We start from the raw sequence: 27,659 nt of genomic DNA, 5'->3' as shown, positions 1-27,659 counted from the left end.
CACCTGTGTCTTGTTGTGATGATTGGAGTGGGTGTATTTAGGCTCTGTTGCCCTGTCTGTTGAGAGGGCTGGGTGTGTGTGTGAGATCCTTGTGGCTGCAGGATAGGTGAAAGGAGAACTGCAGATTGAGGCGGTGAACTTTGTGCCAATGTTTTTAATAAATACCCACGCCGGGTTATATTTTTGGAAGTTCTGCCTCTGCCTCCTTGCTTGGTCGGGCCGCTCAATTGTCAGCTTCACAAAGTGTATGGATTTTTTGTTTGTATACAAACTTGTCTTGATTTAACCAATAACTAGCTTGCACAGAAGTCTTAATGTACTTCAACTGTTAAAGTGACTTCAGTAGACTCCTAGTGATGTGTATTGAAAAAGTCTAATCGGCAGTAATCGTAAATGATATCCAGCTAATGAACCCTTCTTTCATGGTGTGCAAGTATCCAGTAACAAACTGGAGCATGTCTTTGCACTGAGTTATGAAACAAATACCAGTAACCACCAAATAATTAAGACAAGATTAATTTTACGATTAACGGTCATTTTCTTTTGTTGTGCCAGTATTGTGTTGTATTAAAAAATAGGAGATTGATACAGTTAAAAACCTGCTGTTAATTGGCAGTAATAATTTAGAGTGAAGTGAGAAAAAAATATCAGAAATCCAAGGAATGTATTCATGCTTTGCTTTTAATCACTTAATAGAAAAAGTATTTCAGATTTATTTTCGAACACAATATACAATATAATACCATACATTGTGTGAAACATTTAATAACCCACCAATTGGCGGACTTGAACATATTATTGACATAAAAAAAACCCATCTCTCATGCAGATAGTGCTAAATCTGGCTAACCATTTGGAGACAACTAGGACCAAAAAAAGCTTGAACATAGATAAACAATGTTAATACTGACAAATTTGAATTTCAAAACTGCTAACAAGTTTGGTCAGAAAGAGTTTTCACACATTAGCACAATCAGTTACATACGATCATGTTTTGTTGTTAATTCTGAACGATTCACGTCAGTGCCGGGCGTATTGTAGCATGCTACTGTACCAATACAGTCCCCGTGTTATCTACTTTTACATCAAGTGCGTTAAGTGTAAAAGGAGACAATTGCTTTGTGTTTGTCGGTAAACCTGTATCTATCTGGCCTCATATACAGTATCAGCAATCTGCACTCAAATGCTGGATGGAGAAGCTAAGGTTGTGACAAGCTGCTGAGAGAAAATAAGCTATTGGTGTACTTTGATACCAAGCATCGACTAAGCCTTTGTGTTCCTTAGCTAGCCCGCATGTATCCTATTTCACAGCCTATGCAGTTTAACATGTCCTCTATGTCGCCCCTGGGTTACCAAATTACTGCTGTCGGATGAAAACCTTGTAGCTTCAAAAACTCAGTTGGATCAAAATAGCTTCCAATCAGAAAAATGTCCTACGAAACCAAATGAGGACATGTCCTCTCTAAAATTATAGCTATTATTTCAGAAATGTATCTAAGCCTAAATCAAGTTAACCAAGAGAAACTTGTGAATATATAAGTAATGCCAAATTATTTCTTTGTTTAATATTCCTTTATAATAAGCTTAATTAATAAATGTTTTTCCATTTTCTTGTGAAGTTACAAGGTCTTCATGTGACAACAACATGTATCTTTAGCTGCTGCTCTGCTGGGCACTCAAAACATTGTGCGAATATATACTTAGATATATTTATATATATATTTATATAAAAAACAATATATAATACATATATAAAAAGACTCTAATCCAGAGTCTTCTACACATTAGACACCACCACTTCCAGGTAATGCAAGTGCATATAAATTAAAATAGATTTTACACTGAACCAGTATTTCATATTTACAAGCTTTAAGTAGAGAATAAATACACACTGTTATAAACAGCAAAAAGGACCAACTTGAGCTCCTAGCGACAAACAGTAGAGACAAAGGTGAGGAGTGATGGGGGTAAGGCCTGATGACAAAGTCAACACATCCAAACACACACAGATACAAAACCTTTCATACTGTACACACACACACATACATACTGCACACAGACAATTGCCACTTACGCATGCTAGAGTGAAATAAATGAAGTACCTTTGAGTATATCAGTAAACCAATATGGAAATGGAGAGCTGTAAATATAGATGCAACTAGCACATCAATACAAATTAGTCATGGAAGCGTCAGGAGCATAAATGTAACGTCTGCACACCATTTTCGAACCTCATTCAGCAGCAAAAATAGGCTTTCTTTGGTTTGTTTTCAAACTAGAGCACCTAATTATCCCTCTGTTTTTCTAGAGGGTAAAGTCTGCCAGGCTGAATCCAGCAATTCCATCTGTTTCCAATCCCTATAACCCCACTGTCCTGGAAACCTGATACAGTCAAGGGGGAGGGGGAGAAATTCAATTGACGTCAATGACCCGACTCAGCACTTGAGGGATTTTTATTGTGAGGAAGAAATAGCTGACCTGATTGTTTTGGGGTCATGTCCGTGGAGCCCAAAGGGGTTTGTAAACCATATGAATAGAGGTTCTGATGAGGGTCTGAGAGCGCCCTGCAAATAGGCAGCTGTACGAGCACCTTTAATCATGTGGTCTGGGCCTGATTGCCGAGGGGTGGGGGTGGGGGCCTTACATCAGACGGGTCTGGGGTCAGGACCTGTTCCATCTAACAGGATTATTAAGACTGCAGCGTACTTGTAGGCTAAAAAAATAAATTGATTTACTGCTGTTGTGCATTTTGTCCTTTGTAGACTTCATTCCTGACTTTACAGATCTAAGCAGCACACTATTTGCTTTAAGACTTGCTTGTTTTACTGCTGATTGAAACTAGTAATAGATTGCAGGTTATGAGGGTTTGATCTAGACTATCCTCTTTTTCACACCAACACGAAAACAATTGGTTGAGGAAAATGAAAAGACAAAACCAAACAGATCAAATGCTCCATAAATGTACATTTAAAATGTAGCAGGAATATCTGATCAAATAGTTTTAAGTGTAGGATTTCACATCCTTGCTGAGCATTTCGCATCAAAAGTCAAGTTTTGGTGAGAAAGAGGTAGGAAGTCGACCAATGGATTGCAGACTGTTACGCAGAAAAGAGAAAAGATGATGTATAGAGATGAATATAGATGATTTAGTGTAACTGTGACATTCATTGACCAACAACTGATAAAGAAAGCAACAAACATTCATGTAACATGAAGCATGAGGGAAATTAAGCATTTGAATTCCATGTATGAAACACTGCTCAGATTGAAAAACAAAAGTGACAGAATGTGCGTATAATGTGGGTGTTAATGTTTCCCTATTCAGATTAGTTTGTCGATGTTTGTTTGGATTTCTCTATTGCCCAATACATGGAAGACTGTTCTCTTTAACATACAAAAAAAGATTTTGCTCTTTCAGATAAGAAAAAAAACATTTCACAGACATACTAGAGTGTTCAATAAATAAAAAACTATTATAAAGACAATAGTAAAAAAGGCACACAAAAGTCCTTTGACAAATGGTACAGGAAAAAGTAAACACTTTCTTTTGCTATACAAATGTGTCTCCATCAGTAGATCTTAATCTATGCTACTTCTAGATCATATCATATCTGTAAAAAAGTCTTAAGGTACAAAACTTCTCTCAGTAGTGTCAATGTCCATTTAATGCCGGTCCAGAAAGAAGAGTAACTATTTCCCAAACTGGCCGCAATCCTTCAAGTTCCACTCTCAGTCTCGCCTGTCCATCAAGACTAAAATGTTCGCAGTAATTATTTCCTGAGAACTCTGAAGCCGCCTCACCGAAACTGTCCGTCCGTGTCTGGCTTCAAACACCCAAGTGCAAACGCCCCTGTGAGGGACCAAACTAAGCCTTTGCTTCTATGGGCTTATTAAAAAGCACAGCTGCAAGAGGATCTCCCCCTTTTGCCAAAAACGTTCAAATCACCATGTGAGCCTGATGATGGAAGCCCTATGTGTCTGTGGGCGACGCCTCATGGGTCACAATCTCTATCGCCGGCTCTATCACGACTCCCTCCTCAAGCTCCTGACCGTCCAAATAGTCCAGGGGAGGAGAACGAGAATCTCCCAGGCTATCTTCCTCCTCTTCCAACTCCTCTTCTTCTTCTTCTTCTTCTTCTTCTTCTTCTTCTTCTTCTTCTTCTTCTTCTTCTTCTTCTTCTTCTTCTTCTTCTTCTTCTTCCTCATCCTCCTCCCCTTCGCCATCTTTCTCTATTCCATTCAAGTCCTCCTCCTCCACGGTGAGCTCAAACTGAAACTTCTCCCCTCCTCCCTGACCTCCATTCCCTCCACTGTGTCCGTGCACGCCCTGGTCGTAGAAGGGCGGGGAGGGGCTCTGGGGGATCATGCTCTGGTACCAGTTCCTGTTGTCCTCCAGCGTGTCCAGAATGTCCTGGGCGTCAGGGTGGACCAGATCGGCCCACGTCTCCCACAGAGGGTGCACGATGTAGTCGATGAAACCCACCTGGAGAGTAGAAAGCAGGCACATTAGAACCGAAAGTGAGATTATTATAACTTTTTCTTTCATATATAAATGCAGATATTTTGAGTGCCTACCTGGCTCTTCTCCACGGAGGCTGTGTGTTTATCACACATAGGACTGATCTCTATCCCCCTCTCCCTCTCTCTGTCTCCCTGGTGGAAGAACTCATCCATTATCCGATCAGTCCACTGGCGATACAGCTCCAGGGACTTGGTGGGGTTACTCAGGTCGGCACAGTGCACCATGTTACGCAGCACCTGTAAATAATACAGAAATGCAATTTAGTATATGCTTGTGTAGTGCGTATATATCATTTCCGCCCCCAAAGTTTAAAAGACATTTGTAGTCTTCTCTTGTAAATTACTACAGATTAAGGCGAATGAGATTTACACAGAAGCAGCATTTAAGGTTCTTTCTATAAAGGGTTTTGTTATGAAAGGAAGTCAGTCTAGAAAGAAGAAATCCTAGAAAGACCATTAAGGGGCAAGTGTAGAGGGAGCACTTAAAGGTAAAAAGGAAGACGGATGGAGTGAGAGAAAGAGTGACAGCAGGGAGCAGAGATCAGCTATGTAGGAGGCCGGCTAATGACCATTGGCTGAGTAACCTCTGCCAACACTGACTATTGATTAGAGCTATTAAAAGCTGCGAAAGAGAGGTGGAGGGCTTGCAGTGTCCAATCACATTCTCACAGTCCATCCAAGGAAATATATTAAGTATGCTTTTTCTTTTAACTGTCCCTTTTTTATTGTTTGCTAAATCTCATCACCCACCTGTATCCTGTCTGTGTAGTTATCCAGCAGCAGCACTCCTGAGCTCGTCACCTTCTTTGTCTCCACCATAGTCTTCAGATCAGCCAGCAGACTCATGTGTTTGGACATGTCAGTGGCCAAAACCTGCATAAAAGAAAGAGAACCATTCATCAGCATTAGAATAATTTTGGAATGTTATAATATAAATCGAGAAGAGGAAATACTATGAAACAGGATTTCTTACCAGGTCGATCACCATCTTGCGGAGGGACTGTCGCTGCTTCTTAGGGACGTTCTGGAATATATCACAGTTGTCTTCCTGTAGTAGCTTGAATCCCACAGCCAGGTGATGGTTCTCCAGCACAGACTCATCGTTGTACATCAACGCCAGCTCAGAGTCTGAAAAAGCGTCAAAAATATATATTTTAGTCACTGTCATAACGGCTTCTATTACTATCTATTCTATACATTTTCAGGAAAGCAACAAATAATTTCAATCAGTCCTGTGATGGGTATTATTTTGACTTACTGGTGTTGATTAGGAATTGGTTTGATACTCCAGGATGGTCAACATCATGGATAGCTGCAGCAAAGATGGCTGCTAGGATCTCAAGATCTGTGAACACCGCCTAAGAAGAGGTGGAAAACAAAACATTAAACATTTCTAAAGGGTTAAAAAAACTAAAGAATAACTATAATATCTATGCCAATTTTCAATCAAATACGAAGTCTGCCTTTCTTTCAAACTACACAGATCAAGTACATGCATAACACTGTGTGCGCAGGATTGAATAGATGAAAGACAGCCAAGAAGAGAAGATCAATAGCTTAAGTCCAGGGCATTCTGACCTGACTGTGTCCTACCAATACTGATACAAAATGCATGCAGGAAAAATCTAACAAATAAGTCACAGAGGGCCAAGTGTTGGAAGAACGATGGGTAATTCCCCGATCAATGGGGGAAGATATGATTCAATGGAAGGAGGTTGAGTTCTTGAAAGCTGGTGTGGCGATTCAGGAAAATTGCAAATGGGTGATGTAAGCGCTCACGCCTCTAATTTAGTTTCCCCCTATTTCTGTGGATACTCACTGGTGTCTAAGTCAGAAGTGGTGATTTTTTAAGTGGACCTTAATTTGATAATATTCCAAGACCCTGATCTGAGGTATTAAAAACAAGTAGTATAATCAACTATATAATAACTTACATCTAGGGCTGGAGTGGAGAGGAGGATGTGTGTGGATTGGGCTACGTCAGCAGCATGCAGGCTGTTATGGTAGGCCACATCTGAATGGTAGTGGTCCTCCAATGTCATCATGTAGGCCACGAACGTATCCACAGGGATTTGAAATGTCTTTAACAGGTCTCGCTCCTAGGAAAACCAACATGGTAGAATGTTTAGGAATAAGTGTGGTTCATTTGAGTAGAAATAAACAACAATTATAAGTGGATAAACAATTCAGAATTCCAGACAATTCATACCTGGAAGATGGCGTACATGATGCAGGTAAGAGGCCGACTGTGGGAGTACTCTGAAACGGTGAAGATGTTCAGGCCCCACTTGTTGAGGTCCTCCAGCTCTTTGGACAGCAGCTCCTCCTTATCGGTCTTGACGCCGAAGCGCGAGATGCTGCTGGTGGAGAGCGAAGGACCATGGGAAACCTTTTTGACTCCGCTGATCTGTGTCATCAGCTGCTGCCTCGTCTGCTTCTTCTTCTCTCGCGCCTTGGATGTCGGCGACGGCATCTCCACCTCATTCTGTTTGTCTGAGGGACAAGAAGATAGCAAGTTGTTTTTACAAATGTGTAATAAAATTGGTTACATTTGGCCTCACACAAGAAGAGGTCTGATAATTAATCTAGTCTGCAATCAAATGAGTGCATATGCTGCCATTGGATCCAGGTGCACTATAGAAACACCTGCAGCTGGTTGGCTACTGAGGGATTTATGTATTCACTCACTCATTCATCATCTGTACCTCCATTCATTTGTTCATTCATGCTGCCCTGTCCTCCACCTGCAGTCTCTCTGTGCTGCTACTGTTCATTTTTCTCTGCCCCCCCACCTATTAGCAGGTGGCTCACATCTCATCTCCTGTTCTCTTGACTTTCATAAGGCAGTCCCTTGACAGACTGAGAGCTGCGGCTCCAACACAGCTAAGGCAGGTCTATAAAGTCGGCCATTCAATAAACTGCCACATCTTTCACAGCTTTATCAAATCACTTAGTGTAGAGTGGGATTTGTATGTCTAGTTTGTCTTATTTATAAGTTGACTCAACCACAGTTGGCCTGGCTACAAATAAATCGAGCAAGAAGTCCTAAAACACACTTACAACCTTTATCAAAACATTTTTAAAAAAAGAATAAAAAGGCAAATTGTTAACTTTTTTGCAATAGTAAATATAGAAATCTGCCAATAATAAGTCATACAGTAAGTCATATTAGTCGAATGTGAGCTGCGCACTCATCTATCAGCCTTCCCCTGTGGAGGGTTATTCAATTACCAGCTGTAATTCAAATAATCACTTTCACTCTCACGCTCTCCCTCCCTCCCTCTTTCATTGTATTCTCTGCTTGTTCTCTCTGTCTCTCGCTCTCTCTTCAGTCCTCCAGTGGTAATTGAGAATGGGCAATTAAGCGCTCTCAGACATGTGCTGCGTGGGAAACAAGGGGAAGAGCAATATATTGCCCTCTAATTTATTACAAGCCATCATTATCACCAATGCTGTGTGGTGTCTTTGTGTCCTTTACATGTATGTGTGTAGGAGAGAGAAGGACCCATTTGTGAGAGTTTTCAGTGTCACAAGTAAGTGTCAATATACTGCGGACGGCATGGACTGATACGACTGATACATTTTAAGCTGAGTGAGCCTGATGTACCAGTTGAAATCCTCTCGTTTTGGACTGCAATGTGTTAGTCAAGCAAAGTACATTTCATTCGTTTTCTCATCCATTTTCACTCTTCTCTTCTTTGCATTAAACTTATCTTATCTTTTTTTTCCAAAACTGAGGATTTCACGAAAATAATAATAATACTGAAGCAGCCGAAGTAAAAATGTGTGCATTTTGCTCTGTTGTTTCTCTCCTGCTCTCCCTTCTCGTTCCCTCTACTCTGTCACCTCCCACGTCTATTTCGATTTCTTTTTCATCCTCCTCCATATGCTCTCTTCTGAGAGACGCAGATGCAGTAGGGAAGGCAGGGAGGGGTGGGTTTTTTGGGGCAATTTTTTCCCTTGGTGTATTCCCCGAACTAGGTGTGTTCTGCTGCTGGCTGATCAAAGGGAATTATGGCAGAATTATGCTGCAAGCTGGGACGGGGTTAAAGGCACACGTGAATGGCCAGGGTGCTATCTGCCAACAATCCTTAAAGGAAAGTGAGAAAACCTGGACTGAAATCACCCTAAATGAGTAACTCTGCAGTCTTTATTTATCTAGGGAATTGCCAGTCTTTATGAGCATTGTTTTACGGTTCAAAGGTCTGCCTTTCCATCAGTTGAAAGCTTTAAAACCGAGATAGTCTATAATAAAATGATTGGGATTTATGTTGTATCTTAGAATAACCTCTGCAGAACATGGCATGTGGCAGGAAATGATCATTTATCTGGGCCTAAATAAAGAATATCTAGAGCAGAAATAAGGGCATTACTGACGTGATACTAATCTTAATGGATGGGAGGATTAAACTGGTCAGCTGAGGCCCAACCATTCCAGCTTTGCTGCTTCAGCCGTTTTTTCCCCACCCACTCCTCATAATTGTTTTTTTTCCTACCGCCAGTGGGTAATCCCGACTTCCTTATCGAAGCGATAGTCATCTCTGTCGGGATTCTCGGGGCAGCGAGAGGTGGAGTGACAACAAGGTGTCCCCCGCTGACAAAGATGCACTAAGATGAGTCACTGAATCTGCCGAGATCATCTCACTGCCAGCTAAGGGGGTTCCTCTATACCTCTATTTCTTTCCCTCACTGCAGTCATCTCCCTCTCTCCCTCCCTCCCACGTTTGTTTTTTCTCTGTCTCTCATCAACCTTTCCCTCTCTCTCTATGATCCGGTGAGGAGGGATCCGCCAACAACACTAAACCGGATGAGGTTGCCAATCGATCAGAAGCCACTTCCCATAAATAATCTGAACTACTTCAATGAGCATTCTGTCACCCTTCGAGCATCCCTTTTGTTTTTCAATCTATATTTCTAATAATTAAATAATTTGTCTAACTTTAACATTATTTTCTTTAGCTCCTGTGGGATTCTCCCATTAACCAAAAGCCTACATTGAACCCATTTGAAGAAATCGGCTGATTTTTCTTATAGGGCCGATTTTCATATTTGTATTGCCACACAGTGACTCAATAGTGTTGTTTTGTACCGGGGTCACGCAACATGTTGTTCATGCAGCTGTCAAAAAAGAGAAGAAAAGTATAAAAATATATTAATGTATTCCCATCTATTCTCAGAGCTCAAGTTTGCAACCCACACTGACAGCATCCACTTCCAGACCGCTCAGATTCATCAAGCCCCTTGTTGTCAAATTACACTTTAACAGTAGTTGGCCACCTTAAACACCCTTTTTTGCCCTTCGTCATTATTTAAGAAATGTACCCTTCTTACTTCAATATCTATGGCCCTTTGGAGCCCGATGACATCTAGACAAAGCTAAATGGTGCAGTGTTTTATGGTACGCCCCCACAGAAAAGCCTGCCAGATCAACTTGCACAGCTTAACATGTACTGAACCGCCACAAACACATTGCAGCAAAACAGAGTGGGGCGGTCTTTGTGAGCAACTACATATTTTTTGTGTTTGTATTTTTATATGAACTGTTGGGACTTTATATGTATATGTATATACAGTTATTGTTGGTAATGATTATTGATTAATTATAAAAACAAGATTTGTGAGTCTTGACAGTGATTTTGAGTGCATGTACATTAGACTTTACCTAGGAAGGTGTTGGAGATGAATTCGGAAACCTGATTCCCGGACCGACTCATCTCAGATAGGTGCGTCAACTCCCGATTCAACATCCTCTTGAACTGCAAAAGAAAAGGAGGGAGAGGAGGGGGGAGAGGGAAGAAATGTCGTCAGTTTCCAGAGAGTGGAAAACCTGGGAAACATTATGGTACAAGATTCCATGCAAAATGCAGCAGTATTCCACCAGCTCAAGATTATTATTTAATTACAGCGTCAAATCAGTGGGGACACACATGTTATTTCCCCCTCCATTTCCCCTGGAATTAATGAGGATGCTGATCTTTATTTGTTTTACCAGTGGGGAAGTCAACCCCTTTTTATAACACTCAATTCACCCCGGGCAACCAATTTTCAGTTTTATTGCACTGAATCACATTTCTGGGGCCTATTTAGCTGCTTCACCTACGTCAGTATGCAAACATTTCAATGATGTCAAGAGCAAAATCTGCACAGTGCACTCTAAATTCCTCTTTGTTACAACATTCTTTATGTTCATGTACTTTCAATAACATGAACCATTTTGAATAGAGGAAATAGTTGAGGGAGACGGATGCATTTGACAGAACATGGAGACCCGAGCACTGCAGCAGCAGCTGTTTATGACAGACTGATGCATGCGCGTGCACACACATACAGACCAACTCACACATACAGACACACAGAGCTCTGCAAAGGGCTCAAGATGGAGCCTGAGCCACAAACACCATTCTGTCAGACCCCTCTCATCATGATGGAAATGTATTTCGGTGCAATTAGGCTAGCACAGTTATCTCAAATGCTCCACAAAATAATTATCAAAATGCTGAATTTCAACAGCAACACAGCAAAGCGATACAATGAAATCCATATGTTATCCCGACATGCTACGTAGATAAGCGCCACACACCTTAATGTAACCCCAAGACACCGACAGCAGGTAATTTGCTTCAGGCATTTTGGACCCCGTTTTTTGGTTCCTACACAAAGCCAGAACTGTAATCCAATAGCAAAAAATGGAGGCAGACAAACAGGATTCTTTCAACGCCAAAAAGGACAACAAAATCCCTTCTTCTCTTGTCTTGTGTTTCCCTTTTCAGCAGCTAAGAGAGCAGCTTGATGATGGCTCACTCTCCCTCTCAGCAGCAGAAAAAGGCCAGTTTTGACTCTCCATGCCTGTGGAGGGATGCAAGAATAGATGGACGGACAAATGGAGAAAAAAGAAGACGATGTAGCGAGGAGAGGAGGAGATCCAACAGGCTTGGTGGTTCGGATGGAGCAGCTGGAGCCGTGAGCAGGGGACTCTCAGCGCACAGATGAATTATAGAGGAGCGAGAAAGGGAGGAGGGGGAAAAAAACAACGGTGAAGCAGGAGGGAGGGAGTGAGGTAGTGATGTTCATCTGACTGGAGGGGGGGTTCCTCCACTGGATTTGTCTTGCTTTGCTGCTCTCACTGCTGTAGCGCTCACTCCCCCTCCTACCCTGCTTTTCTCTCTCTCTATTCGGTTCCCTCCCTCTCCTGTCTCTTTCCCCCCACTGTAGTCTGCCAGCCCCAGCAACACGCTCTCTTCAGAACACATGATTTGACAGAAAGTGGGGAGAAGGGGGAGCCCTAATTACGTCGGACGAGGTTGTGATGGGATGTTTGAGTGACTGATATTTTATATCCAGCCTTGAGTTCCTGATAAGATGTCCTCTCTCCTCACGTTTTCCAGCTGTGCAACCATTGCCCATGAATCCCATCCTTGTCTATTCCCAACCCCTGTAATTCCCTCTCAAAAGGCATTCTTTCATGACGTCAGTTCAGCCATTGTGAAGGAATTTCGTGGAGCTGTACAGCTATTCCTTCCATCTACAGTAAAACAATAATTTGACAGAGGGGATGGAGCATGTTTGAGGAATGTGAATGCAACTGTATTTATCGCCATTATCTCTATTATTATTATTATTCTCTCCCTCTTTTCAGTCTTCTGTTGTCAACTGACATCCCGAGCGTGGCGGCCATTGTGGAGATCTCATAAGCCTGGTCATTATCTGCATCCCATAATAATATTGGAGGGTATCTGTGCAGGGCTATTTTTACCAAGCGCGAAACAACTAGGGAGTGAGGAAGACGGTCAGAGCAGAGGAAAAGAAAAAAGAGAGAAGGGAGATAATTGCATCCTTCCCCAATTTGGTCGGTGAAAGTGTGTGTGCGCCAATTACCAGAACACCGCAACGCTATGGCAACAGCATCAGGCAGACAGTGTAGGGCTGTTTTGAAAAGGAGGAGAGGCTCCCCCTTTTCCTTTTCCAAGGCAGACATGTGGTGTAGCTGCTGAGCTGTCACGAGAATGCACCACACACATCGCCTCTGCTCACATTCATCGACCTCCCCCTCCCCTCCCCTCCGCTCCCCCCTCACTCTCCACCACTTACATGTCAATTTCTCTCCCTGCTGCCAACACTGTCATCAATCTCTCTCTCTGTCTGTCTGCTTCAATGGCAGAATCAATGGGCTGTCCTTGGAGCAGGTGTTGATATTGCTGCAGTGTGCAAGGCTAGGGCCACCTGACTGATATACTGTTACACCAGAACCGCCAGCCTATTTTGGTGGCGCTGCTTGTGCTTTTTGTCACGACTATTGTTCTGTGAAACCCCTCAGCGGATCACTCTTCTGCTTTCGCTAATGAGAAAATATCCAGTTTTGTCAGTTCAGAGCCAATCCATGGGAAACTGTAAACAGAAGTTCCCACAGAACATCTCAGTCCGATTGGGTTTGTGTGCGACCGAGTTCGGAAAGATGAGGAGGAGATCAAAGCTTCCCGAGAGGTTCCCGGATTATCCTCCCACTGAGGGAAAGAACCAGAAGCAGGGAGGTGAGACGCGAGAGGAAATAAATAAATAAAAGAAACAGAGGAGGCAGCTCTTTATATAATAGCTTACTGCATAATATATAAAGAAACCAGAAATAACAGCGGGGGATGTCTCTCTGCAATGTGTTGAAGAGCTGTGCTTCCCCAAGGGCTGGAAGAAATGCCTCAGTGCACACACTCAGCAGCAGCCAACAAATGCTATTATCTACAGTTAACCACAATTGATGCTGATATGTGGATCAGATTGAAGTTGTGCCTTTAAGCCACTAGTGGGTGCACTATGCTCAGTCAGCAGTAAAACAGCCTGTTCACTTTTCAGAGAGTAATGACCTCTTAACCCTGCAGTAACATACATGCACTGCTTGACCTATGGAGAAAACAACTGTGTAAATTATCTTTTTCTATGCAATATAAAAACATGCAAACAACTGTTGTGTTGGCAGTTGTTCATCTAACTAATCTGTATTTACAAAGATGAGTGTGGAAGTTTTGAAAAGCAAATCAATAACACAAAAAGGTTACATTTTGTTCATTAAATTAATTATTAATACCATAATAACATTCATCTGAATCTTCTTAGTAAATATAATTTTACATGTACTGAATGCAACATCGCCGATAGTGACTTTTGAGACATTTAGAGGCAAACCTACAGTTGTGGTTTATCTTTTTTTATCAAATTTATGACGCAGGCAGGTAACATCGGCGCAATTGCAAAGACGTACTGTGACATAACTCTGTAAAGACTGAGAAACCTTCCTACGTATGAACTATGCGTAAGTCATATGAAACTACAGAAGTTTTTGAGGGATGGACAACCTCTCACTTCCTCTGACTCACTCATGCACATGTGTATCTTTCTGAGAAAGAGTGGATTAATTTCTCTGAATCCAAACATTAAGATGTATCAGAAAGAACAATCAGCTTTAGCAGACAGAGACAGCAAATGAATTGAGAGGAATAAGTAAGCAAGCAATTTCTCAGCTGAGTGATTCATTTCTATCACTTGCAGCTGTGCAAGGTCCCAGAGTCAGATGTGGTGTGCAACACACTTTTTGGCAGAAGGAGGACAGTTAACAGGCTACTCAACTGCACCCTTGAGCTCTGGTTGCTTCGAAAGCAGAAAACAATCTGGTGTGAAATATTACAGAGGCAGTAATACACCAAGAAACAAGAAATCCTTGAATTACCCAAAAAATATTTGTTATTCTATACTGAAATGAGGGCTTAACTAACACAGAAAGCAATGTTCGATAATGCAAACAAAACTAATGTCATCTATATTCCTAACCTTTGAGAAAAAGATCCACAACAGTTCTTTATTCATCCTGTTTTTAAACTTTAATCAGCACCTAACCACTTTGCCGCTACCTCTCTCTTCTCCGCAGATGATCAGAGTGTTCGGCTTCAGTCCAAAAAACCGTCTGAAAACTCAGAGGATTTGATACAATGCAGAAATAAAACGTATAACCTTACTCGGTCTCACGTAACCTACATCCACGGTCCTTGTGCTTAATAACTAAATTCCCTTTGTCTCTTTAGATGACACTAGACTCTTCTAAAGAAAGTCAGACCTTTCCTAGATGCTTTTGATTCCACAAAACAGTTTTTGAAAGTACCAACTACTATATAGGTAACATTCAGTTTAACATTGTTTCAGAACAAAACAGCATGTGTAACTAAAAGTCTGATATCCTAAAGTAAAGTTTAAGTAATCCCACAAACGACATTTCTACCTGAAACAGACAGAAACACATTCCATCTCTGATCTGCACCGAATTAAACTTGGCTCTCTGCTCTAAGGATGGCAAGAGTTCTCTCAGTGTCTTAAAAAACAGCCACACATCTTAATTCAGTGTCAATAAAGTGTCCACAAGGGTTCTCAAAAGCAGAATGCATGCTCCACTCCTTGCAAGAACCTCTGCAAAGTGGGTTTATAAAGAAAATGACCAAATAAGTTTACCACTGAAAAAAAACTTCTGTAATGTACAGTAAAGGAACTAAACATCAAATGCTTTCAAAAGTAAGAAAACCCTAATGCAGGCGCTCAGCATGTGCTGAGGGTGACCACTTTAATCATCACAAAGGACAAAAAGGAGCAACTGAAACTTTATTTTTAAAAACAAAGAAACATGTTCAAGTCATATCATGTTGAGCAAAGTTAAGCACTCAAAGTCCACCAAAGAGACAGAGAAACCAATACAAAAAAAGTAAACTCTTTACAACAAACTTTTGAAAAGTCTAAAATAACTCACCTTTCTCCAACCATTGAGCTTCCCTAACTTCCTCTCTTTCTTGTCAAAGCAGCAGGCTCCCATGTTGGTGTGTGTAGAGTGCAGAGTAGAGCGGAGCTGCCGTCCTATAAAGTGTCTGTCTCAGTCTGACTACAGGATGAGTAAAAGGAACAAGCCTTGGCTCTCTGACGCCGGGAAACGCAACAGCTCTAGTGACTCACTTTGGGCTTCGAGGTCTGACTAGGCTGCACCTCACACCCTGTGTACTGTATGTGAAGCAATGGTTGACTGTGTGAGTGCAAGAGAGACAGACCTCTGGCTCATACACACTCCCTCATGGGGGTAGTCCCGCCTCTTGCCTCTTGTGCTTCTAAGCTTTCTGTTCACGACTTGCAGCCAGCATAGCTCTGGGGTTGACACTGTTGAGATCACCCTTTATAAATCCATGCTGATGACTAAAACACTTCCTGTTTTGATAGACACAGGTGATGATTACTATAACTTGAAAAGTAGCATGCCTTCATATGGAATACAACCAAAAGCACTCTTATGCTGCCTTTATACATTTGTAGAAAAAATGCACAAATTTGAGGTGACAGAAAAATGTAGGACTTTGTTGTAGTGCACGATAGAAAATCCAATGTGTGCCACGAGCCACAATTGATTTTCTTTCAACCCTAACCCTAGCTCTTTTTTAATTGGTGTTGTGTAAAGAGATACCACAATTCTGTGGTGAAACTATAGTATTTATATATATTTATAATTGTTTCTTTCATCATGTTTGCGGGTGGTAAATATTTATGAACCATGGTAGACATTTGTTGATCTGAAATTGAATAAAGTCCAATAAAATCCTTTATAAAATATCGCACTTCTGTTTGTGTGTTTTTTTTTTACAGAAATTACAAACGGTAACCCCAGAGAACTGTGAGAATTAATTATTAATTAATTAGCAATTTACATTGTTCTGATGTTTTAAAAGTGACTTGATCACTGATTTTTTTTCATCTGATTTTAATGACTGATTGAACCACAGCAATATTGTTTTAGAGTTTTTATATGTTCAACTGCTATGCCTGTCATCTTTGCTCTATGTGTTTGTGTTGTCTCCTGGGTTCTGTAGTGCCCGGAGTGTGTCTTTTTATTTCCTCCCAAACCCCATCCCCTCAGGAAGCCTTTGCCTCCTGTCAGGTCATCATTGTAAATAAGAATTTGTTCTTAATTGATTTTCCTGGATAAATAAAGGTTCTACTACTACTACTACTACTACATCAATACAAATATTCTGTAGACTAATTTCTTAAAAACTCCTATCATTCCCAAAGCTGTAAGAAACTAATTTGTCAACTTAAAATCAAACAGCAATATATATATATATATTTTTTGCTGACTGATTACTTAATTAACAAGAAATGTTGACAAATTATTTGTGCCAATTGCCTAACAGATACCTGATTTATCATTTCATCCCTAGACCCAAACAGCCACAACACAGAGAACGATAGTTACGGCTGTAACTACGGTTCTATGAGTCCCGGATGACCGCCAGAGGCGGTGCTTTAGCACTGGATATGTCCATCGCGCGCATGCGCAGCTCGAGTACCAATAACAACAAAGTCACCTGTGACCCACGTGACACCGGCTACATCAGCCGGTGTCGACAGAGGATCTGTTCCCAGAATCTTCTCGCGAGCACACAAGAATTCTGAGTGACAGGAAACTCTGGCGGTCATCCGGGACTCATAGAACCGTAGTTACAGCCGTAACTATCGTTCTATTTCGTCCCTACTGACCGCCAGAGGCGGTGCTTTAGCACTGGATGACCTATACCAACCATGTCATGAAGAATCCAAGCACTTACTCACCTAGTTGGAAGCAGCGGAGCTTGGCCACAAGACCACCCCCAGGGGGTGAGGAGTGGCGACATTGACCCGGTAGAACCTGGAGAATGTGCCAGAAGACGCCCATGACGCCGCGGCGCAGATGGTCTCCAGGGGCACCCCTCTTAGGGCAGCCCACGATGTTGAGACGCCTCTTGTAGAGTGGCATCTGGCCCCTGATGGCGGGGGGCGGCCACTGGCCCCATAGGCACATGTGATGGTATCCACCACCCAGTGGGACAGCCGCTGCTTCGAGAGAGCACGACCCTTCCTAGTGCCGCCATGGCAAACGAAGAGCTGCTCTGACTGTCGTATACAGGCCGTAGCATCAATATACGCCCTCAGGGCACGCACAGGGCACAGCAACTCAGGTGTGCCGTTCTCCTGTGGAATGTTAAAGCCTGCCAGCTGGATAGGCCGATTGGAGTGGGCTAGTGGAAGCACCTTGGGCAAGAACGCCACATTCGGCCAGAGGGTGACACCCGAGCCATCGGAGTTCCACCTCAGGCATGTACTGCTTACGGAGAGGGCATGACGCTCTCCGACTCGCTTCCCTGAGGTTATGACAAGCAGAAATGCTGCCTTCAGGGACAGCCATTTAAGCCCGACCTGGGCCAAGGGTTCGAAGGGAGGAGATGATAGTGCATCCAACACTAGGGGCAGGTCCCAAGCCGGGGCCCTTGGGGTGCTAGGGGGGCGCTGCCGTAGAGCCCCTCTTAGAAAGAGGGACACCAACCTGTGGCGCCCCACTGTGGCGCCATCGACTCCGACATGTCGGGCAGAGATAGCAGCCATATACACCTTCAAAGTGGAGTGAGAACGTCCACTATCCAGAAGGGACTGCAGAAACTCTAAAATGGTGGCCACGGAGCAATGTCCCGGATTCTCAGCCTTACTCACACACCAGTGGGAGAAGAGCCTCCATTTGCACTCATACTGTGCCCGAGTGGATGGAGCTCTGGCATTCAGGATAGTTTCCCTGACAGATGCCGTGACACCGCTCAACAGTGGGTTGGGCCCTGCAGAGGCCAAACCCAGAGCTGAAGGCGGCGAGGGTCGGGATGCCAGATCTGACCCTTGAGCTGTGACAGGAGGTCCTTCCTGTCGGGGAGACGCCACGGTGGGCTGCCGCAGAGACTGCGTAGCAGTGGGAACCAGACTCTCCCCGGTCAGCGGGGGGCGACTAGAAGGAGCCTGTGCCCCTGGGTAAGGATCCTCTGAAGCGTCTGAAGTATCAGAGGCAACGGCGGGAAGGCATACAGGAGAGTGTCCGGCCAGTTGTGCGCCAGGGCATCCTGACCCAATGGGCTGGTCACCTCCGACCAGGAGAACCAGAGGGGGCAGTGCCTCGACTCTTCCGAGGCAAAGAGGTCCACCTCGGCCCTGCCGAAGAGGCTCCAAATTATCTCCACCACCTCCGGGTGAAGCCTCCACTCCCCCGGTGGAGGCTTGCGCCGTGAGAGGAAATCTGCGACCTGATTCAGGTCCCCTGGCAGAAAAACTGCCCGCAGAGTGGTGAGGCGGGGGAGCGCCCAAGGCAAGAGGCTCTGCGAAACGCGGAGCAGCTGTGCGGACCTGGCGCCCCCCTGGTGGTTGATTTGGGCAACTGCGGACATGTTGTCCGAACGAACGAGCACATGCCTGCCCGCCAGTTGGGGTAAAAAGTGCATGAGTGCGAGCAACACCGCTCGAAGCTCCAGCACATTGATATGGCGTGCACCTTCCTGGGCAGACCACTGACCCTGCACAGTCCTGCCCTGCCACACCGCACCCCACCCCGAGAGACACGCATCCACAGTGACAGTCTCCCGGCGGGATGGGATGGTGCCCATGGGCACACCCCTCAGGAGATAGGCCCTGTCCCTCCAGCGGGACATAGAGTGGAGGCACCGCTGAGACACCCTGACTCTCTTGTGCCTGTGCCGCTTGGCGTCCAAGTGACGGCTGTTCAGCCACATCTGCATGGGGCGCAGTGACAACAGGCCCAAGGGCACGACGGCTGAGGCAGCTGTCAGTCTGCCTAAGAGCCGGAGGAACTGTATGTAAGGCACCCTCTTGCCTAGTCTGAAGATGCGAAGATGGTGGGAAATGTCGTCCACACGACGAGGTGTCAAGTAGGCCCTCATGGTGACCGAATCTAGGACCATCCCCAGATAAGTGACCTGCTGGGAAGGGTCCAGGCAACTCTTCCCGGTGTTCACTGTCAGGCCCAACCGGGCAACGTGGGATGAGAGGAAACCAGCCAGTCGTCCAGGTATGGCAGGAACTTCATGCCCTGTGCCTGCAGGGGAGCGAGTGCTGCCGCAACAACCCTGGTGAACACCCTTGGGGAGAGGGAGAGACCAAAGAGAAGCACCCGAAACTGATAATGTCGACCCTGAAAGGCGAACCTCAAGAACCTCCGGTGATGGGATGCAATTGGCACGTGGAAGTAGGCGTCCCTCAAGTCCACGGTTGTGAACCACTCCCCCTGTGTGACAACACGAAGGGTGTCTGCTGTGGTTAGCATATGGAAGGGTAGTACCCTCAGGAATCTGTTGATTCCTCTGAGGTCCAGAACTGGACGGAATCCGCCAACTTTCTTGCTCACAAGAAAGTACGTCGAGTAGAACCCCCCGCTCTGACGCAGGGGGTCCACTGGCTCGATTGCGCCTTTGGCCAAGAGGACGGACAACTCTTGGGCTAGCGCTAAGGCCTTCGCCGGGTCCTTGACAACTGTCATTCTGACCCGGCCGAAGGCTAGGGGCCGGCGTCGGAACTGCAACTCGTAGCCCCGGGTTAGTGTGGAAACCGCCCAGGGGTCGGAAATACAGGCAGCCCAGTAGCTGAGTTGCTGCTGGGAAAAACAGCCGACGACCGGCCCCGGGACTTCAGGGCCTAGCCCCCCGGCCCCTGGAGCCCCTCGGGGGGCGCCGGTAAGGCTCTGAAGCGCGAGGCCGCCTGGAAGCCAGGCGACCTGGGGCACGAAAGTCATTGGCCGGTTGAGTGGGCCGCTGGGAACTCTGCCGACCACCCCAGTAAGCCGGTGGCTGAGCGCGGCTGCTAGAGCGGCCCCTGGGCCTGCCGGGAGCGGCCGCGGGACTGCGAAGACCCGAGAGCTGCTGCCTGGTCTGCCTCGCTTGGGCAGCGCGCTCCAGTGTCTCCAGGGCAGCTGACCCAAACAGCTCCCCTGGCTCGACTGGCAAGCTACGTAGGACTCTCCTACATGTCTCCGTCAGTGGTGACTGGGCCAGCCAAACCTGGCGACGAGTCTGTACCAGAAAATACATAACTCGTCCCAATTCCCTAGTCATTAGGGCAAAGGCCTGCAGTGATGCATCGCTGAGGCCCAGCAAAGAAGGCTCGGCCGGAGCCTGCTGCAGCGAGGCGGAGACGGCCAGCATTAGATGGGAGAGGGAGTTCCCGATACGACCCATGCGTGCCGCTGCGTCGTAGACCCTACAGAGCAGCCTATCCGTGACCCTGCACTGAGGCTGAGGGCACCTGACCTCAGGCCTTAAAGCCTCGTCAGGAGCCAGAATCAGGGAGGCGATGGCAGGCTCAATGGGTGGCATGCCACCCAGCCCCGCCCTCGCCGGGTCCTGCATGGCAGCCAAGGTCCGGGCATCGGAACCAGTGCGGCTAAAGGCCCTGGTGTCCCTCCAGCATGCCTGGAGCTCCCTCAGGTACTCCTCTGAAGGAGGAACGGTGAGGGGGACACGGGCTGGGTTACGCCTGAAGAAGGCACTAGCCGGAGCCAAGTTGGCCTGCGGAACCGGAATCTGCAGGTGCGCCAAGGCTGTACGAATGATGGCCGCCATGGAGCCGTCCTCCCCGTCCTGCAGAGACCCCTGAGCAGAGGAGAGGGAAAACTCCTCGAGCGGGACCTCGTCCTCCGTCTCTTCATTGAAGAGGTTAGCCGAAGCCGCTAGCGACAAGGCATCCTCGTACAGAGGTGCGGCAACCGAAGGAGGGGCGGCAACCGAAGGAGGGGCAGCAACCGAAGGAGGGGCAGGCGGCCCGCTAGCAGCCCCTATACCGGGCCCCGGCTGAAGGGCCACGAGGAGCGACTTCATCGTGTCCATGTCGGTAGCTAGCTGATCCACTTTAGAGGACAGCCTGTTCCTAGTCCTCTTATTGGGGGGTGCACCCATGGCCATCGCTCCCTCAAGTCGCCAGGGACGGTCGAACTGATCTGGGGGAGGATGTGACCAAGAGAGGTGTCCGTTGGCTGCCGCCAGACGTTCCACCTCAGTGATTCTAGCCACTCTGAGTGCCCGGGGCATGCAGCTACAGTTCATGCAGGCCCCTACTGTGAGAGCTTCCCTTAGATGCTCGAGGCCGAGGCAAGAGGGGCAACGGTCGTGGCCGTCCTCGGGCTCGAGAGAAGCCATACAGGCGCTACATGAATGAGCCATTCTGTAGGTAGCCAGATGCAGAGAAGCCGGGAGCGGGTGCGGGAACACAGTCTTCACCAGCTACCTGCCCTTCACTGGCTGAGCCGAGGCGAGTGCCAGATGCAGCGTAACCGGGAGCGGGTGCGGGAACGCAGCCTTCACCAGCTACCTGCTTAAACCAAAACACAAGGCAGTTAGCGTCTACCAGGAGCGGGGGCGAGAACACTGCCTTCACTGGTTAATTTACAGACGAATGCCTGATGCAGGGTAACCGGGAGCGGGTGCGGGAACACAGCCTTCACCAGCTACCTGCTAAACAGAAAACACAAGGCAGTTTAGCGTCTACCAGGAGCGGGGGCGAGAACACTGCCTTCACTGGTTAATTTACAGACAAATGCCAGATGCAGCGTAACCGGGAGCGGGTGCGGGAACACAGCCTTCACCAGCTACCTGCTTAACAGAAAACACCAGGCAGTTTAGCGTCTACCAGGAGCGGGGGCGAGAACACTGCCTTCACTGGTTAATTTACAGACGAATGCCAGACGCAGCATAACCGGGAGCGGGTGCGGGAGCACAGCCTTCACCAGCTACCTGCTTAACGGAAAAAACCAGGCCGTTTAGCGCCTACCAGGATCGGGGGCGCAAACACTGCCTTCACTGGTTAAACTGAAGACGAACGCCAGATGCAGCGTAACCGGGAGCGGGTGTGGGAACACAGACTCCACCAGCTACTTGTTTAACAGGATAAACACGGCAACTTTAGCGTTAAATCAAAGGCGAATGCCAGCTGTAGCTAAAGAAAAAAGAACGGCACGGGAAACTCCGGTGCTCAACCCGGCGTCAGCCGAGTGGCTGCAGCCGCTACTGCTAACTAGCCAGTACAGCTCAATGCCAATGAAGTTTAGCTCAATGCTAATGAAGTTTAGCTCAATGCTAATGAAGTTTAGCTCAATGCTAATGAGGTTTAGCTCAATGCTAATGACGTTTGGCTCAGCGCCGCGGCCAAAACAGTACAAAAGCACAGCAATACTCCTGGGAGAGGGAGCGAAAACACCTCCGTCACCAAAAGACTCAGCAAACAGACAGAAATCAGGACAACTAGGCTGGGAGAGGGAGTAGAAACACTGCCGTCGCCAACCAAGCCGACACCAACCTGTCCGAACGAAGTCTCTGCGCAGCCAGCCGCAGCTCCTGGAGGACGGGTAATCCCGCGGCCCCGACTGGATGAGTCGCGAAGCTACACGCAGCCAGCTGTTTGCAGAGAATCCTTAACAAATGTTCCGAACGAACGAACGCTGTAGGCTACAAAAAATGTAGCCAAGGTAGCGCAGCGAGAAGATGAAAAGGAACAGATCCTCTGTCGACACCGGCTGATGTAGCCGGTGTCACGTGGGTCACAGGTGACTTTGTTGTTATTGGTACTCGAGCTGCGCATGCGCGCGATGGACATATCCAGTGCTAAAGCACCGCCTCTGGCGGTCAGTAGGGACGAAATAGAACTATTCCAACTCACAACAGGCCTTGACATGTGTACGTCAGCCATTCATAACAAGGAGGACAGTCGGGTGCAGCGACAGCCTGCACTTCACCTTGAAGGTACAGCCACAGCCTCTCAAATTTCACCTCCCACGTACTCATGTTCCATACTGTTACACAGCTTGAATAACAGTTTTTCCATCTTCACACAACAGGTAGTCGAGGGGTCACATGAGCTGAGTGGCATGTTCATGTTAATAAAACCAGGTCGAGTTTTACGCCCCACATGACAGAGCGGCAGCAGTTGTGTAATGTTTTAGTTTACTGTGAAAACAAGGCTAGGAGTAAGATTGCTTAGATATCAATGGGATTAACCTAATGTCAATATGACACAGAACCACGTACACACTCAAACACACACAAAAAGTTCATGCAAGACATGTTTGAAAGAGTCCTTATCAGATGGTTACGTGCGAGGACGCATTCACCCACATGCCAAAGTCACAGTAATGAGAAAAGGTCATAATACACAACAAGCACATTGTGCCACCTGACCAGTCACGTCTAGCACTCCCATTGCTGGCTAAATGTCTGGAGAAACACATCTCAATTTGCAACATTCTTAAAAGGTACATTTAAAGGTAATCTTTTTCTGGGTTTGCTGGTTTTTAGTCTAATATAGTATTTTCTGGCAATACCAGAACTGTTCCTCTATTAATCAATAGTTGGGATATTTTGGAATTTTTCGAGTTGGAGAGGCTCCTGAAATCAATCATGACCTGCGGTTAATGTTTGCCAAATATTTTGTGATTGCAAAAGTGCTAACATTACAGTCTACAGTGAGATCATTTGTCCCACAAGTCCATATGTGATGTGATATGAATCAGCAGCTTAACCACAGTTATGAATATAATAAAAAAGTGAGACTTTTTATTCTTTTTGAAAAACCCTGAACACATTATGATCTCACAGAACTCTCCTGTGTTATTCAGTTGTCTTGTAGCCTTAAATCCATTGTTTGTCATATCATGTCTGTTGTTTAAAGTGGTAAATAGTATTTATCCAGTCCATGTGTTCAAACCAAAACCAGTCCAGCTGACTGTGTTGGATGTCTGTCCAGATTACGACAGTAATAGGATAAATAAACACAACCATCTAAACGGGCATTAAGGGACGTCTATTGTCGTCTGGAGAGAGAGAGGGGGATCAGGAAGGAGACAGGAAGAGAGTCTCTCTGCCCTCACACATACAGACACACGCACATTCACATAAACAGACACACACACCACACACACTCGCTCTTCCGCTTTAGTTTATTGTGTTTGACCCACTGCGGGATCCCTCACATCCTGTTGTCCAATTGTATGTGAAATAACAAGCTTATCCTCTTGGCTTGCTTAACAAACTGTTTTCAGGCACTCTTACAAACAGCTACCACACGGCATGTACAGTAAAGCAGTATTCCGGGATTGTTCTGCCACAAGCAAGTCGTAAAATCTTTAAGTATTGATTTGAGTCAGCAAAATATTGTAAAATCTGTAACTTCCTATAAGGTATGACTATTATTTATATTAACAATGTTTAAAACATGAATCATAATTAGCAATTCTTAGATACATGTACAATAAGGAAATTAATTGATAAGTAATACATCTTATAGAGACAGCCAAATGTTGTTGTGCAATGAGCCCTGTCAGTGAGTAATATGGTTAAATGGGTCATTTAAAAAATAAATAACAGGAATTAAACCTTGGTGCACATCACACCCAATCAATGACGCAGAAGCAACAGAATAACCAGTGGACGATGAAAGGTGGATTATCGGGGAAGATGAAAAGAGGGCCACAGCGGGTCAAGACACTAAAAGCCACACTTCCTTTAGTCAGATAATATTTGCACAAAAAGAAAAAGAAAAAAATGATGGAGCTTGATGCTGGTTCAGGCAGATATCATGTGATGAGTGACATCCAGTCTCAGTCATACAACTGTGCAGGCTTAATATAATTGACAGCGTTTATACCAACACTGCTTACTTCAGCCTCTAAAAAAAAAAACCTCTTCTGACTGCACTTGTTCAAACTGTGTTGACTTTGCCAAGGTCATGCTAAGCTCATGTGTGTTTAAAGCAAGAGTATCCCTGGATTCTCTTCCCCTCTTTAGGATCAGTGCTTTTTGCAGGGGGAAAAAGTGTATCTTAATCAATTAAGGCTAGCCAGAAGAAGAATATAATAATAGAAATCACATGATGGAGCCTGCCTACCTTATTGGAAGCCATGTCACTGACGGAGCGGTAGGTCTGGATGGTCTCCAGCTGGTCCAGACACCAGTCCAACTCCTCCATCGTCTCCGTGGCCAGCTTCTGGTACGCCTCATCTGTCAACAAGCAACCACCACACAGAGGCACACAGTCAGAACAGACAGTGCACATGGAGCCAGAGCACTGCCCAGCCACTCCCAGGCAGCATCCACCCACGAGTCCCACTCGGGGTGCCTGCTGCTGCTGCAGCTGCTGCTGAGGAGGGGGAGCGGTGAGAGGGGGCACCCGGCTGCAGAGCTTCTTCATCATGAGGAGGGTTTAGCTGTGGGGAAGTTACTGTGTCGGACTCACAGCTGTCAGCAGAGTGCAGTAGGAAAGTTGCAGACACACAAACAAGCACACACACAAAAAAAAACGCACTCACATTCTGAAGCCCTCAAGTTTACATGAAGTCAAACTCCTAGCAGGAAACCAAATACCCCCTCACCCTCACCACACAGACGCACTTTACACCACCTCACAGGAAACAGACACCTGTACATCTACACATGTGAAAATACAGATAAGGCCGAAGCATACTTTGTGTAATTTTTGGGAATTCATTTTCAACTCTCAAAATGACATAAAAGAAACTGTACGAAGAAACTCGACGGATAATTTGTGTAATCACAACCCCATTGGGACTATGGACAGTCAACATGTATTGTTTCTTTTAACATGAGCTGAGGCACCAACTTGTTGGGCCTATCAGTTTCTGGTGGGACCCCACATTAAGTTTTAATAAGTTCATGCGTAGTCGATAACATTTGTCATTTTGGTTTGGTGAATAAAGGAAAGGTGTGGTTTTGCAGTGCCAGTGCTTACACAGTCACGGGACCAACCACTGAAGATATGCAGCCCGGATACAAAATAACAGGAACTGTCTTAGGTATCAATTTTACCAGAACTGAACTGAATATTTCCGTAACTTTAAGCAGCCACAGTGTGTTTGCTATTGTGTGGTTATGCATTGTGTGGTTTTTTCTTTGTAAAGCATTTGTATGTTCTTTTTAATTTAAGTCATACAGTGTAGCAATAATTAAAGTTATTAAAATAGTGGGTAAATTACTGGTTATCGTGTTTCATTATCACAATAATTTTCTTTTTATGAATAATTTATTAGTAAATACAATGTCAGAAAATAGTAAATAAAAAGGAAATGTCTTCAAATGTTGTGTTTGATTGAAAAATGTAATATATTCTGGTAACTATCATATAACACAAAAAGGAAGAACAAAGAAAATCTTAACACTGCATTTTTTAAGGGAAGTTTATTCTAACTGCTTTTTAAAATAGTTGCAGAATGATTAGTCATTAAATCCTAATTTGTTCACCTTCATGTTTCATATTAATTTAAATAATCTATAAAATGTTGTCTTAAATAATACAGCATTAAAGGTGGGGTAGGTAATTGTGGAGAAACCAGCTCGAGTGCGCTAGAATTTGAAAATACACAATCAATTACAGAGTCCCTCCTCCAACACACACGAACGCGCACATGACCAATGAGGGCACGAGATAAGTTTGTGCACAGATGGAAGGCTGACAGGCAGGTAGGCCATCCAGTTATTTTAGCCGGACCGGCTGGTCGTGCTTTTTACAGTACTACGGCTTCCACAGACAACATTTTGTAATGGATTTTTTAACAAAGCACTTAAGATATTCATTGCTATCGGGATGTTAAGAGCATTCCATGGAATATAACAAAAAGTGTATCTCGAGCCGGTTTCTCAAACTTACCTACCCCACCTTTAAGTGATTGTAGAGCAACAAAAGTAAAAGACATAATCCAATACTTAAAAACTAAATTAAAACAACTAAATCACCATAACTAATCAAAGATAATATACATGTAGAGACAGTATGGGTCAAATACAGTAGCCTAAACCTAAATGATAAAAAAGAAGAAAAAATAGAATGTTAAATAAGAATGTTCTCCAGGTCTTTTAATAGAATCCAAGTTTATCAAAGTTCAAGCCAATAATATTTGATAGTTAGATCATTTTTATTTAGCCACTTGCATGCCACTTGCATGTTAAAGACTTCTCCTAAAATATTATTAACACATGAGTGTGATTATGACCAAAATCAAGTAAGGGTTGAAGGCACTGCTGACACATTTTTGAATGAATATAGAGTCAATATTACAGTCCAGTTCCTATGGTTGATGTGTTTCACTATAACCTACAACTGTGTGTCAAGGTTGAACACACACACACACACACACACACACACACACACACACACACACACACACACACACACACACACACACACACACACACACACACACACACACACACACACACACACACACACACACACACACACACACACACACACACACACAC

General features: G+C 45.0%; 1 protein-coding gene across 6 annotated transcripts in view; it reads right to left on the bottom strand.

The window, feature by feature from the left end:
• Window positions 1-663: 663 nt before the first annotated feature.
• pde4ba (phosphodiesterase 4B, cAMP-specific a) overlaps window positions 664-27,659 on the bottom strand; it is a 220,364-nt gene continuing 193,368 nt past the window's right edge. For 4 of the 6 annotated variants that reach the window (XM_071202916.1, XM_034081364.2, XM_071202917.1 and 1 more), the window contains 9 exons: window positions 25,273-25,385; window positions 10,184-10,277; window positions 6,731-7,014; window positions 6,456-6,620; window positions 5,780-5,879; window positions 5,495-5,649; window positions 5,272-5,394; window positions 4,576-4,758; window positions 664-4,483 (listed from right to left, as the gene is read on the bottom strand). In XM_071202916.1, coding sequence (XP_071059017.1) covers window positions 3,971-4,483; window positions 4,576-4,758; window positions 5,272-5,394; window positions 5,495-5,649; window positions 5,780-5,879; window positions 6,456-6,620; window positions 6,731-7,014; window positions 10,184-10,277; window positions 25,273-25,385 — 1,730 coding nt within the window. In that variant the 3' untranslated portion in view covers window positions 664-3,970. Of the gene's footprint in view, window positions 4,484-4,575; window positions 4,759-5,271; window positions 5,395-5,494; window positions 5,650-5,779; window positions 5,880-6,455; window positions 6,621-6,730; window positions 7,015-10,183; window positions 10,278-11,101; window positions 12,038-15,301; window positions 15,594-25,272; window positions 25,386-27,659 lie in introns of those variants that run through there. The other 2 variants (XM_034081367.2, XM_034081368.2) reach the window with 2 other exon arrangements.

This window comes from Pseudochaenichthys georgianus, chromosome 4 (genome assembly GCF_902827115.2).
Source record: "Pseudochaenichthys georgianus chromosome 4, fPseGeo1.2, whole genome shotgun sequence".
Classification (NCBI taxonomy): Eukaryota; Metazoa; Chordata; class Actinopteri; order Perciformes; family Channichthyidae; genus Pseudochaenichthys; species Pseudochaenichthys georgianus.
This window is presented reverse-complemented; position numbering and strand designations above follow the sequence as displayed.